Source organism: Mastigoproctus giganteus, chromosome 7, assembly GCF_048544385.1.
Source record: "Mastigoproctus giganteus isolate SK-2022 chromosome 7, ASM4854438v1, whole genome shotgun sequence".
Lineage (NCBI taxonomy): Eukaryota > Metazoa > Arthropoda > Arachnida > Uropygi > Thelyphonidae > Mastigoproctus > Mastigoproctus giganteus.
Window position 1 is genome coordinate 222,055,512 of NC_143581.1, and position 16,846 is coordinate 222,072,357.

Genomic DNA, 16,846 nt, shown 5'->3' on the forward strand with positions numbered 1-16,846 from the left:
GAAAAAAATGAAGATTATTCTATGATGCCTTTTATGTCCATCATTCAATATAATTAGAAATTTATACTGAATGATGGGGAGAGGGAAAAAGAGAGAAAGATACATTTTTATTAACACTTCAAAGCTTTACAGAATGCCCACAATTTGATTCTTAATTCCTTTTGCAAGTTTCCATATCAGGATGGTAGCTATGACTTACCATCAATTTGGAAAGTAGAGGATTCAAATTCTATGAATGATGAAAGGGACTTATTGTGACCTTTTCAAGCACACCTGAGTTAATCAGGCTCATATGAAAGCTTAGGGTTGTTACCAGTATTATTCCAAGGTTTTTTTTTATCCCAAAAGCAGACATAACTGGCCTTAAAAATATAATAAGGCCAGTTATGTCTGTAATAAATAATAATAATAAAAAAAAAAAAAAAAAAAAACAATTTATATACAGAAAACACTGATGTCTCTTTTCCTGAACTGCTTTGAAAATAATCTAAAACAAGCAAAAATAAAAGGTCTTTAAATAAATTTATCTTACGGTTTGCCAAATCCCAGGGGCTCACATCTGGTGAGTATGGGCTTGGCACATCCAGGGTCCTGAGCTGGATATCATCATCATTCTCTTTCTTGGTGATTCCCTTCTACTTCTGACTGACTGACTCTCTCTCTCTCTCAGGGTAACTCAGAGGTGTTTTTTTTTTTTTTTTTTTTTTTGTATAGCATAAGGCTTCCTTGCACTACATGGCTAGTAGTAATAATAATAACTGTTTTTTGTAATTGGGTATCTAGTTTTTTCTCTGACCACTCACTGCAGATGATGGTAGATGACTGTCTTCTAACTTCTCCACTAATGCTGGTGTTCCCCAAGTCCTGTTCATTCTTCCACTCTTTTCCTCTTGTATATTAATGACCTTCCATTGACTGAAAATCCTATCCATAGTTTTGCTGATGACAGCACATTGCATTCCACCTTCTGTTTGAGAAACCTTGCCCTGCACAAACAGCTTCAACTTCTTGAATATCTGCTATCGATTCCTTAAATGCTGATCTCCAGGTAATTCTACAGTGGGGCAAATATAATTTAGTTGATTTCAATTCTTCTAAAACTCAGTCTCCTGATATCTCGCAAAAAGGATTCTTCTAATCCTATGCTTATTTTCAATTACAATCTGATTTCTAGGCAAGATCATATATCTCTAGTGGGGATTACCCTGACTTCTAATATATATATCTCTAGTGGGGATTACCTTGACTTCTAATCTCTCTTTCTTGGCATAAGCACATTACAAATATCACTCCCTCTGCATCTAAAAAATGGGGTTCTCTCTCTTTTGCTCCTGGCATTACTTTTCTTCCAAACAGCTGTTCACGCTATACAAATTAAAAATCTGCCCTACCATGGAATATTGTTCCCACATCTGGGGCAGTGCCCCAAAACCTCTCTCAGGCTTCTAGATTCCACTCAAAAATGGACAGTTAGGTTAATTAATGTCTCTTCTCTAACAGAGTCACTCCACTGTCTCATAGACATTCTGCTGCTGCATGCCTTTTCTATAGATACTTCCATGGGCACTGAATTGGCATGGGAATTATAGAAGCCAATTCTTCTGAATTGGCTTCTATAATTCCTGTTCTCTCTCTCTTTGAAAGAAGTCCAAGTACATGCTGCTATCAGTCAACATCCTTTTACTGTCCAACTTAAAACTCGCAGAACCAACATTTATCCTTCCTCATTTATTCACTGAACTTCAGTTTTCTGGAACAACCTTCCTTCATACATATTTCCTGAAAATTACAATCTACAGAAATTCAGTAATAAGCTAATTTATACCTGTGGATACCTGCTAATTTATACCTGCTAATTTAGACTAGCTTATATCTGCCTGTGGCAGATATAAGCTAGTCTGTAATCAGGTCACAAAGGAGGTTCGGCAGGCGAAGGCGGATTACGAGAAATCTTTGGCAAAAGATGCTAAGAAAAACAGCAAGGATTTCTTTACTTATATAAACTCTAAAAGGAAGGGGATGAATATGATTGGACCACTTGACATCGCTGGTTCGACTGTTGATGATCCTGCTCAGATAGCAAACAAACTGAATGAGTATTTTGCATCTACATTCACACGTGAGGAATTATTACAATTTGAAAATGGAAGAAGGTTATCAAATTGTAGCAGTGTGCTTAATGATTTTGTAATAACTGAGAGCAAAGTGGAGGAGAAATTGGAAATTGTTGAAGTTAAACATAAGAAAGGCACCTGGGGTGGATGGGATCTATCCAGTTATTTTAAAGGAGGCGGCAAAGCAACTAAGCAAACCCTTAGCCATAATTATGAGAGCATCCTTGGACTCAGGGGAGGTTCCCACGGACTGGAGATGTGCAAATGTGTCCCCAATTCACAAAGGTGGATCGAAGGGTGACACGAGTAATTACAGACCAGTTAGTTTAACTTCTGTTCCGGTAAAATAATGGAGTCACTGGTTAAAGATGCATTGCAGGATCATCTAGACAAGACTGCAGCGATAACTCAAACACAGCATGGGTTTGTTAAGGGAAAGTCTTGTCTGACAAATTTGATTGGTTATTATGATGTGGTCACAAAGGAACTGGATGCAAAAAATAATTTTGATATCATATACTTGGATTTCAGGAAAGCTTTTGACACTGTTGCGCATGGAAGACTACTGTACAAATTGGAGCAGAATGGTATTAAGGGTAAGTTGCTACAATGGATAAAAGGATGGTTAAGTGGGAGAAGACAGAGGGTGGTAATCAATGGGTGCTGCTCTTCGTGGACTAATGTTATTAGTGGAGTCCCACAGGTTCGGTGTTGGGTCCACTGTTGTTTTGTGTATTTATCAATGATATTGATGAAGGTATATCAGGCTTAATGTCGAAGTTTGCAGATGACACAAAGGTTGGCAGGGTTGTTAATGACAGTAATGGCAGTGTGCTACTGCAACAGGATCTAGATATTTGGGCAGATGGGCTAAGAAGTGGCAACTGAAGTTCAACCTTGACAAATGCAAAGTACTGCATATGGGTAGAAATAACCCCAGAGAAACGTACCAACTGTGTGGTACTACACTTAAGGTGGTAGAAAATGAAAAAGACCTGGGAGTAATTGTGCAGTCAGATATGAAGTTTTCTGAGCAGTGCAGACAGGCTGCTAGGGCGGGTCATGGGGTTTTGTCAATGATATATAGGAATTTTGCTAGCAGGGAAAAGGAGGTGATTGTCCCTCTGTATAAGGCAATGGTCAGGCCACGCCTTGAGTACTGCGTACAGGTCTGGAGGCCTCATTTTAGGAAGGATGTAGATTTGCTTGAGCGTGTACAGAGAAGAGCAACACGATTGGTGAGGGGAATGAAGGGATTCTCTTACCAAGAGAGGCTTAAGTTCTGCAAATTGCAGTGGCTGGAGACTAGGCACCTGCGCGGTGATCTGATTGAGGTCTATAAGGCCTTGAATGGGTTGAGCACGCTGAATTCTGATGGGATCCTTCCACTTGTTCAGATTACCAACCTACGGGGACATAAGTTCAAATTAAGAAAGGACAGATGTAGAATAGATGTGCGGAAATTTGCCTTTAGCCAGCAGGTGGTTAATTGCTGGAACAAACTTCCATCTGTCGTTGTAGAAGTTGATAGGTTAAATAAATTTAAGGAGGAACTGGACAGGCATTTGGAGGGAATGGTGTGATTTTTTTTTTTTTTTTTTTTTTGGCTGATGCTGCATAAGCTCCTACACTTGCTTTCTTGCATCATGTGCCACTACTACTACTACTACTACTACTACCTAATGTCAACACATATCTTCTTTAATCTTTTCAACCTTCAGCCCATGCACAGTACTAAGTATTATAGGCTCTAATACCTCTCGTGTTTGGTGTTTTTATAAAAGAAAATATTAAATTTCTAATACAATTCATTATGTGACGGTTGTTATAAAACACTATTACTCACGAAATTATTTATAAATTTTTTCTTATTATGACAATAAAAAAGATATGAAGAGACACATACTGATATAAATACAGTAAAAAGTAAGAACCCAAAAACATGACCCAACAGAATATTTAGTGCTGAAAATACTTGCTCTTAAAGCAATGAAATAACATTTTAAAAAATGCCAAATGGTAATAGTGTTTTACCTTCAAATTCCACTCAATCCATTTCCCCTTAAAATACATTAGCATTAATTTTTCTTGAGTTTAAAAAAAAATAAAAAGTAATAAGCTAATTTATACCTAATCTGTCATATTCTGGTTCGGACATATAACCACCAAGATGAGGAGCACCTCCTGTAAATAAAACAAGAAAAATTGATAAAACAAAATCAATTTAATATAAAATGCCTAAATTGATATAGTATACATAAAAAATGAAAGGTGTATATACATTCCAGTTATTATTTACTAAATGTGACAAAATGTTAACATGATATGAAAATCAACTGGCTAGAAAGGTAAACTTCAGGCACATGCTTTCTTGGCATGATTTCAGTGATAAAACCATAAGGATTACTGATTACGACCTTAAAATTAATGCAATTATCAAGATTTTCAAATTGTAATTGTAGCAATCTAATGACATTCTAATTGTAACTATGCAATTTGTAACAAAAATAAAAGTTTCAGAGTGTGATTGGTTGATTACAATCACTCACAGCTGTCTTCAAATTTCTTACAATAAGGCCATAAAAGAGCTTCAGAAAGACAAGACTGGTGCCCCCCATGCATCACCACCAAATGGCTGTAATTAAACGTTGTAGTGTTTTGAGTTTTATTACTGACTGAGTAATTAAAATAAACAGTTCACTATTCTTGTAATGAATTAGTAATGAACTAATTACAGGAACAAAAAAATAACCACAGCACCTCTGGGCTGATAAACTTTCACTTTAATCTCTACATCAAAATATTGATACCTACAGGTGAACTACTAGTATTGATAAGGAACAAAGCAAGCTTCCTCCTTTGATTTTTTAAATTTTTTTTTTTTGGGAGTTGCAGTTGAGGTGATTGATTCTCCATGCTCCCTGTGAGTAATTAATTTTAGATTACGTAAGGCTCATAATGTCATTTCATTTTTCTAAAAACAGAATTCATACTGATTTTCTCAAATTTAAAACTCTTTAAATTTTGGACCTATCACTCATCAAAATCTGGGATGAAGTGTCAGAAGAAATAAAAATCCCACCATTCAGAATGTAGTAACAAAGTTACCAAAGCAATTATCCAGGAAAAAACTTATTTACTTTACATTGTAGCAAAAAAAGTGGGAAGATGGAAGCATAAATTACACAAAATTCCATAACTAATAGGAGAAGGATAGCAGAAAAAGGAAGTACTGTAGGCATGAAAAAGAGAAAGAATGTGAAAATCCTATTTGTTATAATGAATTAAGTAAAATTATAGGCCGAACTGAAAAGCCATTTAGACAGAAGGTAACTGTAAAGCAAAAAACGATTAAGTAAAAATGATTAAAATAAAATAAGGAGTGATAGCCAGCATCAGATATGGGTAGGTAAATTTGATTATAGGTCCAAAAATGGGGTAGAGCAAATATCAAATTCAAATCTGATATTAGCTAAAAGTAAAAATTGATCAGGGGATTGATCAGTAAAAGTAAGTGTTGAAAAATGGAGAGCCAAGAATAAAAACATTATTTTTGGCTTCTTACCACACAAGCATTTGGTATTAGTCTCGTTTTACTACTAACTCTTGCACATTCAGAGATGTTAATAAAAGCATGGGCTTTATGATCCCAGATAGCTAGTAATTTTAATATCTTATTCTTAACTTTTTATCTTTATACTTTCTACTTCTACTTTTTTCCGTTCGTAAAGCTATTAGTGAAATACGAGGGTGATACGAACATTCCTGCTGTCCTTAATCTATCACTATCTTTGTCTACTTTTTATTTTTATTTACACTTTTTATTCCTTCCCTATCCTCAATTCACTCCCTTGCCTTATACCATTTGGTTGCACTAAATTTTAAATCTTAAATTTTATATACATATTCTCCATAAATTATGTATACATATTCTCCATAAATTATATATACATATTCTCATTAAATTTATTCTAAATTGTGTCATTTGCTTATAACCACTTATTTTTGAATCTCATTTGCACTATAAACACTTATTTTTATTTTTCTATTTTTATTTTATTACCACTAATATTTCTTAATTCATTTTAATTTATTTTGCTACAAAATATATACTGCATCAGGACTACTTTGTCCATATTTTATACTGCATTTTACTCTTTGGATCTCACTCAGTTTTATTCTTAAATTTGCTTATCCTCTACAGGTATGGACAAGTACAGAAATGCAGTCCTTGATACATGATCTGGTGTAGTCCCCTCATGAAGTATCTGATCATGTATTAATTTTTACTTTTAGTTAACATAAAATTTGAAATTTATATTTTCTCTACAACTTTTATTGGACCTATAACCAAAATTACCCACCCATAAAATGCATGGGATACATATAAATTAATGGGTGACATGGAAGCCTATGATATATATATAAGCTGATCTGTAACCAAGTCACAAAGGAGGTTAGGCAGGCAAAGGCAGATAATGAGAAATCTTAGGCAAAGGATGCAAAGAAAAACAGCAAAGAGTTCTTTACCTATGTAAACTCTAGAAGGAAAAGGATGAATCAGATTGGTCCACTGGAATATCGATGGTTCAACTATTGATGATCCTGTTCAGGTGGCTAACAAACTAAATGAGTATTCTGCATCTACATTCACACATGAGAAGTTATTCAGGGAGGGGAATGCCAGAGATGGGTTAAACTCTGGCAGTGAGCTGGATGATTTTGTAATAACTGAGAGGAAAGTGGAAGAGAAATTGTTGAAGATAAACATAAAAAAGGCACCCGGGGTGGACGGGATCTATCCAGCTATATTAAAGGAGGTAGCAAAGGAAGTAAGCAAAGCCTTAGCTATAATTATGAACACTTCCTTGGACTCAGGGGAGGTACCCATGGACTGGAGATGTGCAAATGTGACCCCAATTCACAAAGGAGGATCAAAGGGCAACACAAGTAATTATAGACCTGTTAGTTTAAGTTCTGTTCCATGGAAATTAATGGAAACACTGGTTAAAAAAGCACAGCAGGATCATCTAGACAAAACTTCAGTTATAGCTCGGACACAGCATGGGTATGTTAAAGGGAAGTCTTGTCTGACCAATTTGATTGGATACTATGATGTGGTCACAAAGCAACTGGATGCAGGGAATAACTTTCATATCATATATTTGGATCTTAGAAAGGCTTTTCATACCGTTGCACATGGAAGACTGCTGCACAAATTGGAGCAGTGCAGCATTGGAGGCAAATTGCTGCTATGGATAAAGGGATGGTTGAGTGGGAGAAGACAGAGTAGTAATCAATGGACACTGCTCTTAATGGACTAATACAGCTAGGCCTTGCACAACGCGATATTCAGTTAACGCTATTTGAAAAATGATACCACTTTTCACTTTACATGATGCAAATTTCCAGTTAACGCGATCTTTTTTTTTTTTTTATGCGATAGTTGAAAAAGATATGAATCGCGCGTTAAGCTTACCATGAGTCATATGGTCAATAAACAAACGTTTGCCTGCTGCCTGCCTCAGTGTGTTCCATCAACCATCGGAAGAAGACGTGTTTGTCTCCTGCTAATAAAGTCAATGCAGACTTGCATTTAAAAATTGCAATTTTTAAATGAGCCAGATGAAAATGTTACCGCGAAGGAGATAACGGTAAAAGAATTAGATGAAATCTTTCGTATTGCATAGAACCTCAAACAAAAGGTTTGATGTTCTCTGCGATATTTATTTCGCCAGGGCCCAGAGAAGATTGTTGTTGGCTATCGGAAATTGATTGATGAAAAGAGAAAGTCAACACTGTTCAAATATTTCTGCAACACTAATTTCTTCATTGTGTATTTTATGTCAGAGGTTCCCAAAGTTTCACATAGGGGATATATCAGGTTTATTAGCAGTACCACTAACATGAACATACAAATAGAGGATTCCTTATTGCAGAACAATTGGACTTTATCTAGGTGGGATTTTTTTTTTTTTTTTTTTTTTAATATTAGCTCTATAAACATCTTAGGCTCCCAAGTGGGGATGAGGGGATTATAAACTTCAGTGATGACTAGTAAAAAAAAATTATTTTTTTACTAGTCATGACTAATCAAAAATTACTAGAATAGTCATTTTACTAGTCAAATAATTTTTATTCCTATAGAAAACTTTCCTGTATGAAAAGTTTTCTATGGTAATAAAAGGTTCCTTCTTTAGTCAATTCTTGCCTTGAGTGTGCCAATTTTAATGACACACTCAATATGCCAATAAAATTTTTCACATGTGCATCAATCTATTCATTACCTATTCACTTAAAACATTCATTTATATTTATTGCTAAATAGCTAAAGCTAAACAACCAACATCCAAAAACTGTAGTTCAAACTTACATAAAAATATAACTAAGCCATTTAGATAACATACAGCACAGAGCTTTTTTGTAAGTAGGATATTTATCCAAACATCTTGATTAATTGCATTATACATTGTATATTTAAGAAAAATTGTGAAATATACTCTTTTACATGCACAAAAATACAGTAAGAAAAAAGCCATTCCAAAATCAACATATCCTCATTATTTAATAAAGACTGTGTGCGTGCACGTGCACGTACGTACACACACACACACACACACATGCATGTGCACACACTTTTTGATGCACTGAAAGCCATTTACTACTGTATATTAATAAAATGGCATGCTGGAAAAGTTAGTAAAAAAAGATAAATTTCTGACCACCTTTCCTGTATTTCACAGTCATGTGATCATCTGAAAAGAAAGGAAAGTTTTGATAGAAAATATCTACTTGAACATTGACTTTAAAAAATTCTGCTTAGATATATTATCACAATTGCATTTATAAATGTGTACACAAAGACAGGGGAAAATTTATAATGATCAGCTTTTCTGTTTTTTTTTTTTTTTTGTTTTTGTTTCCTTTTTATATATGATATCACTTCTTATTCACTTCCTAAAAACTGGACAAAAGTTATAGATACAAATGGAATGATACTTTCTGCATCAATACCGTCGCTGCCTTCAGGCATCAGCTCTCAGGGTTAACAAAATTAACCCAGACCTATCCATGTTTTGGGAAGGGGCAAATTCAACACCAAGACTTTTCCATGTTTGGAAGTAGGGTAGCATTTTATTGTGTAGAGTGACATTTTATTTTAGCACCTTCTAGGTACCCACAAATCTTGACATGGCCACATATCAAATAACCCAGGGACTCACATCTGGTGAGTATGGGCTTGGCACACCCAGTGTCCTGAGCTGGATATCATCATTCTTTTCTTTCTTGGTGATTCCTTTCTACATCTCTCTCTCTCTCTCTCTCTCTCTCTCTCTCTCTCTCTCGGGGTAATTCATAAATGTTTTTTTGGCTGGTGCAGCAAAAGCCTCAGGCTTCCTTGCACAGTATGGCTAATAATAATAATAGTAATAATTATTAATAATAATAAGATGACTTTCCTTGATATTTGATAAGGATAATGTTTCTATAGTTACATCATGAAGCTTACAGTTATGAGTATATTTTTATTTTTATTATTCTTTAATAGCACTGGAGCTTATTGCTCATATTTGTTTTTTAAGTGTATATAAAATATTTAGTACAGTATACTCTCCAGGACCTATCGAACGAGTGCACTGCCCAGTGAATTTAACTGACTGCCCGGCTAAAATTTAAGCAATTCTCACGGTACTGCTTACTGATCTTGATTAACATTAATTCAAACATACTATGTGATCAAGTTCAATGTGACAGGAGCATATAATGTTAAATTATGCAATTAATTTTTGCTCTGGATTGCTTAAGTCACATTTATAAATAAAAGAACATTTTATAATATTGTAAAGTATTACCCTTCCCCATCCAGCTACTTCATAATGTTACCTGGCTGGCAAAATTTTTTGGAGAGAACACTAGTATATTTAAAATGTATTTGTCTGTAGAAGTGTGTGTTCACGGGTTGATTTTCAGGCTATGAATGCTGAAAAATCCACAATAACTTACAGGGAAATATCCCAAAAGTCTTGCTGAAATCAAAAATAATGTTCATCATTGTCAAGTAGCATAATAAACTGGTGTATTAAATTCTAGTACAGTGGATTCTGGTTATTTGGGCCACTGGTTAATCGGGGCAGCTGTTTATTTGGGACAAATCTTAAAGAACAGAACCCAATCAAGAAAATAGCCAGGGTTTACTTTGCTTAATTGGGACAACATGCTGTTTAATTGGGGCAGGAGACCGCAGCACTTCAGATTACCCTACAATTGTCTCCAACCATACCACGTCCTCGGCACCTCCGTAGCCAGGCGGGCAGGAGCAGCAGTGCTTAGCACACGCTTCTTGATTAGACCGGGGTTCGAGCCCGTGCCCACCAAATACGGAGGATGCAGGAAGGTCAGGGAATGACCACCGCATATCCCCGGAGCAACATGGCCTTAGTTGCTAATGCTCCTAAAAACCAAATAACAAACAAACAAACAACATACCACGTCCTTCGGTCAGATTTCTGGAGGTCACAACCATAAAACAAAAACAATTAGCAGTCCCATTTATTGGGCTTTTCTGTTAGTGCAACCTTTTATAAAAGGATACTAAACTCAATCTTGTTGAATTTGCAATAATACCGACAGCTGGAATTCTGTGGGTTATTATGGTGAAATGTGTTTACACTTCCATGAAATCTTCCATCCTATAAAAAAATAAATTTTCAGAATCTTCTCTTCATTCCTATTTTTTAAGCTTCATAACTTGTTACTTCGTTCTGACTTGCACGCATCACGTTACTTGCAATTTGTGTGTGCCGTGTTCTTTGTTATTGTTTGCTTATCTTTTTTACTGTTTAAAATTTTAACCCCTCCCCTAAATGTCAGTGAACAGAAATATCCACTACTGTAGTTAGTATGTACATATCACAGTACGTATTAATTAAGCTATGCACGTAAGCGTAAATTTATTTTTATTTTGCACATCTGTGGAAAATATTCTTCCGATTTTCACTTATCATTTAATTTTTTAATTGGTAAGGTAAGTGTAAATTTGTGCTTAATATATCTTTACTTTTACTTTGCCTGTGGATAATATTCCTCCTATTCTCACTAATTAGAATCGCTGTTTAATAGAATTAAAATTCAATTTACAAACGTGATCACAATGACTGGTGCTTACTACATATTGTATAGTGAACAGTACTTTGCTATGGTGAGTCCATCGTAATATGATTTGATTGTACAGAGAATCAATCGTAAGGGGGGGTCCACTGTATTTTTAACTATTTACGTGAAACTTCGCATAATTGGGGCAGCCACTTAATCAGGCCAAAATACACTAGTCCCGAAGTGTCCCAAATAACCAGAATCTACTGTATATATTTTCATTGTGTTATTTGGGTGGGGGGAGGGGGAGAGAGAGAGAGATATTCAATCACTCAGTGATGTGAGATGGCACACCATATCACACCCCAATTTTTTGAGGATATAAGGGTATGTTTTTTATTTTATGAAAAACATGGCATTTCATAACTTCATATCCTGCTATTTTGACAGTAATGAAGAATGAAGCATGGCAGGCTATCCTGCCATGCTTCATTACTGAACAAAACACAGTCTACAATGCCAATTCCATTCAAATCAATAAAGGTGCAAAACCAGTGGCAATAATGCAATATTTTTACTTTATCAAGTTCTTAAAATTTAGCACTGCATGAATACAATAAGGATGAAGGCTAACTTTTCAATAGCCCTTTGTGTACTTGAATAAGACATGCTCATTTTCTATGCTAATCCTCTCTCTGATATTTTTAATGACAATAATAAATGCTATTCTTCAAGTTTTTCTTTAGTTAACAATGAAGGCATCATAAGTGCTACCTGTTTCATGAAAATGGGTTACTAATCATGAAATTGTTGATTTATTTGATACTGGTGAACTGGGATATTTTTCTCGAAATTTGGCTTTGATGTTCACATATGATTTTGAACAAAGTGTTGTTCAACTATAAACACATTCAAAGAGGGAATAATTCATGATGGCTTCATCATGATCAAGCTGATTTGGATGAGTTTATGTGGGTGTAACTTAACAATCACTGCTCTACATGCTTCAGGATGATTTGAACAGGCTGCAAGAATGATCAGAAAAAGTAGTTTTAATGCAGCAAAATGCAAGGCCTTATATACAGTGTTTTCACCAAGGTGGTTTTATAAGAACATATTCCGGTAACATATGCTTACCAAAATATGGCAAATCAGCTCTTTCATTTTGGATTATGTGGTATATTACAAATTTAAGAGCTTTAGCATTATAAAATTTCATCGATTTATATACATTTATATTTACATTTAAATTACATATTTTTAATATACATTTATATTAAATATTATTTTATATATCAAATGGGATAAGTTTTGAAGAAATTCCCACATCACTTTGTGCTCACTCAATATTTTGTCTTAATTTAAATTAAGTAATAATAATACATTACAATCCTGATACACTATGTCTCACCATACTGTGATTTTGGATATAACAGAAGTGTAATCATGCCCCCAAGAGGGACATAAAAAAAATTGCTGTTTATGGAAGAGCACAAGTTTTATACAGACACTGACAGACGCAAACTCTAAACCTTGTGGGGGGGGGAGAACCAGCTACTGCATTGGTTTTCTGGAACATTTATCTATTGTATTCTCTTCTGTGGTATTTTCCTCAATTAGACAATTCAGTTTTCGAAAAATAAACAATGATAGTTATCTGAGGGTAATTACCGTAGCTGCTCGATATATCCCCTGGCTTGCCTCAATTGGATATCAAGAAATAAATCATTCTGTAAACAATAAATTTTACATTCTTTTCAAGAATGAAATCACATTTAGAATAACAGAAACTGCTAAAGGTATAGTGAAAATTGTGCATGAAATGACAAAGTAGTTTGCATAATTTTATAGTTTCCTACTACTGACTGGAAAATATTGAAATGTTGGTTTTTGCCTATGTGATGTTTTCTAGGAGACCCTAATCATGTACTCAAGGGTCTGTTGACCCCTTGACCATATTAACCCACATGTATCCATGTTTATGCCATATGATTTGTTTGTTGAAAGAAGTTTATAACAATCATGATTTTCTGAAAAGAAATGCAGTGTTGAATGTTGATCCATTTTATTCTAATTAAGATTTGTTACCTTGTGACGTCAAATGGAGATTGGAAAGGGAGATTTATTTGCGTTTTCGCTATTAAACATAAACAACTCATTGTAGCGTAAAGTAAGATAAAGAGTAATAAGTGTCATAAAGTTACCATATTCCTTTACGAAGCCCATGGAACCCAAAACTTACAGGATCTCTCATATGTGGAATCATTCTAATGATGTTACATATGCATGGATGAAGCTATGATTATGTAGCCAAGTAGTTTCTCATTGCTTATTTGTATGCTATATTATATAAACTGGATTTTTATGTTTAAATTAAATGTTTAACTCATTCCATGTTTTTTTTTAAAAATGTTTGATAAATTTCATCCATTGGTGGCAATATAGCAAAACTAAATGGAAAAAAAAAAAAGACAGAGAGAGAAGCATGAAAGGAAATTTGCTTACACAAAAATACTGGCTTAATTGTGGTGTAAAGCTAAAACAAATTCAAACTCCCTCCCAAAAAATAATGAATAAATTTTATTTTTAACGACAATCCAGTTAAATTATAACACGAGTGTCACAATCATTCCCCAAAACACATTATATCAAGGTTGCACTGTAACAGAAAAACCAATACAAAGCTTAAAAGTAATAATAACAATAACAACTTTAATAAAAATACCAAAAATAAATTTGGACATTCATGTTTTAAAAATGGAATAAAAACTTTGTCAATTTTTTTTCCCTTGAAACAAACTTTGTTTATACAAATTCATTTCTTGAATTCCCTGGGTATACTATGAAACAAAAAAAAAAAAAAAATATATATATATATATATATCGCAAACTTGGTAGCACTTTAGTAACTAATAGGCTCTTAGGATTTGTTAAAAGTGTTGTGAATATTTGAAATCTGATACTGGTACTACAGCACGCACAATTTAGTGCTACCAATCCTGGACAAGGAAATGTGACTTGGTACCCACACCACAGCTATCTTTTTGACACTAGTAAAAGAATCCAAATCAACTAAATATGCCTCCTTTTGTTTTTATTCACAAAGACCATTTTATACTCAGTAAGAGATTTGGTTTAATTCACCTTAGTTCTTGGAGATTTAAAAACAGTTTCTCTTTCTGGTATAGCTTAGTCCCTTCTTTTACTGAATCATCTTTTCTTTTTCCGAGTGCAAATAAGCACAAGCACAGTTATACAAACACTTGGTGCCTATTTTATCTTGGATTATGAAGATGTGGTTTGCATTCCAGTGACCCCAAAAACGCTCTATACACAATTTGTATGTCTAGTCTTATTTTTTATTATTATTTTTTTTTTATCTGCAACTGATTTTAATAAGCTTAGACACAATACTTCATTACTGAAACTTTCACACTTTGTTTAAAGTAAACCATGTTATTTATAGCTCAATTTTCTAATACAGTAAACCCTCGATTTAATGGACCCCGATATAACGGATTTTGGATTTAACAAACCGGACAAATAATAATACAGTAATGTACATATTAATCTCAACCATTTTATTATTATTATTATTTTTTTTTGATTATACAAAACTTCAGTGTTATTATTAATTAAAAATTAATAATAATTACCTATTTCCATTATTGTTTTGATAATTATCTACTTTTATTTTTATAATCAAATTCAGAAAATTGTAGTCAGGAAATTGTTTTTTATTCTTTCTGAAAACATGTTCAAATAGATGTTTGCCTAGATTACAGATAAAAGCAGGCAGTGACTTGCAAGCTGAACGTGACTTGGGACACTGCAGGTCTACCGACTTGCTTTGTTTCGATCTCAGTCTGCCTCAACCTATCGTGCGGTCAGGTTGTATACAGTGTTTCTGTGATTTCTGAATTGTAACTTTATTTATTAAATAATTTTGCAATCCTGACAATTTAAAATGGCATCAAGTGATAGAGGAGTTAAAAGAAAGCGTGTGAACTTAAATGTGGCACAGAAATTAGAACAAGGCGTCTCAGTAGCACGTGTTTGTGAAATTTACAGCATAAAAAAACAAACTGTTTCTGATATTCGTAAATCAAAGGCCAAATTGCAACACAATTTTATATTGTTCAGTATTGTATATTGTATTAAAGCTTTTTTTTTTTTTTTACATTAAGAACAATAAAAAATGCCCCCCCCCCCAGGTTACATTCGATTTAACGAACTTACTTTCGGCATTAACGGACACCCGTTCTCCCCTATTAGTCCGTTAAATCGAGGGTTTACTGTATATTTATATAATATAGTACACTATCCAAAATCCAAAAATTTTTTTAAGATTTCAATTTTTTTTTTTTTTGCAAAATATTTATTCATTTCAGTTGTTGCAAAACTTCTTTATGTTCACTATTCGATGAATAGCTGGTTTTACAAATACAATTATATTTAAATTTATAGTTATAAAATAAAATAAAGTTAAATATTACTAACTTAACACTTCTGAAAACTCAGCTGGTAGCTTGCCATCTAAGCTATCCACCAAACTAAGTCCATAGTTGAACAATTTATTACAGAGGCCATGTAGCTGTACCTGTGCTGATCCAATCTAATAAAGTAGAAACATTTTGCTGGACTGGATCAGCGCACAACTACCTTGAGAGCTCAATGCTGACAGACATGCTTTGAGAAAACCAAACCTACTTTAAAGAGGCTGATTACTGGCTTTTGCAAGAGACCCCAAAACAGTCAGGTTTTGATGATAGCATACTTTTATTCTTTGGATGACAAGGCGATGATTCATACTAATTCCAAAGTGGGCCGCAGTCAGTGATATTTCTCTGACAATTGCCAAACTATTGTGCTTCAGCAGATTAGGGTGGGGTGTTTTTTTTTTTTTTTTTTTAATTTTTTTTTTGAGAAATTGCAAATACAACTGTAATTCTTACAGTAAAGCATGCCACAGACTTTGAGCTACACATCAGTTTCCCATTGATGGCTTAAAACAAAAGAAAATGTAAAAAAACAGACAGGCACAAAAATTAATGTATTACTTGAATTATAACTTTAATCAAAATATCTACACTAAAGTCTTAGTTTAAGATAAATGAAGTGTTTAATGCAGCAGTAGTAGTGGTACAGGATCTAACCTACCTGAAAAATATTTACTACACATTATTCACCAGTGTGAAATTACTGCTGCTGCTCACTCTGTCTACCTTCTTACTGTCTGAACACAATGAGAAGAGCCCTGTCAATGATTCTGCAGCCACAGAAATGGAATAATTTATTTCAATTTGGGTAAGTGTATGTTTGTAATGCAAGCAGCTAGTACTACCTCTGTGAAGTTCTGTTTCCGCCATCAGCATGCATTTACAGCAACCCTAAATTGTGAGCACTCACAACATTTAAACAAAAATGAACTCTTCCATTTCCATGAAGGCAGAATGACTGACAGGTTTCTTCTCATGGTGGCCAGAGAGTAAATATAGGCACACTCTTACTTCAGTAGTTTTGTACGTGATATGTGTTGTTTACAAATGATTATTAAGTGAAACATGCTAGATGAGGTGCCATTCATTATTTACTACAATTATGTTGTTTATGCCTATTAGTGAAGAATAATATTTGTT

General features: G+C 34.1%; 1 protein-coding gene across 14 annotated transcripts in view; it reads right to left on the reverse strand.

Annotated features, from left to right (window-relative positions):
* LOC150083714 (uncharacterized) overlaps window positions 1-16,846 on the reverse strand; it is a 448,219-nt gene that overhangs the window by 208,601 nt on the left and 222,772 nt on the right. For 12 of the 14 annotated variants that reach the window (XM_090378158.1, XM_090378157.1, XM_090378156.1 and 9 more), the window contains 2 exons: window positions 8,837-8,869; window positions 4,245-4,298 (listed from right to left, as the gene is read on the reverse strand). In XM_090378158.1, coding sequence (XP_090234284.1) covers window positions 4,245-4,298; window positions 8,837-8,869 — 87 coding nt within the window. The remainder of the gene's footprint in view (window positions 1-4,244; window positions 4,299-8,836; window positions 8,870-16,846) is intronic. The other 2 variants (XM_090378146.1, XM_090378148.1) reach the window with 2 other exon arrangements.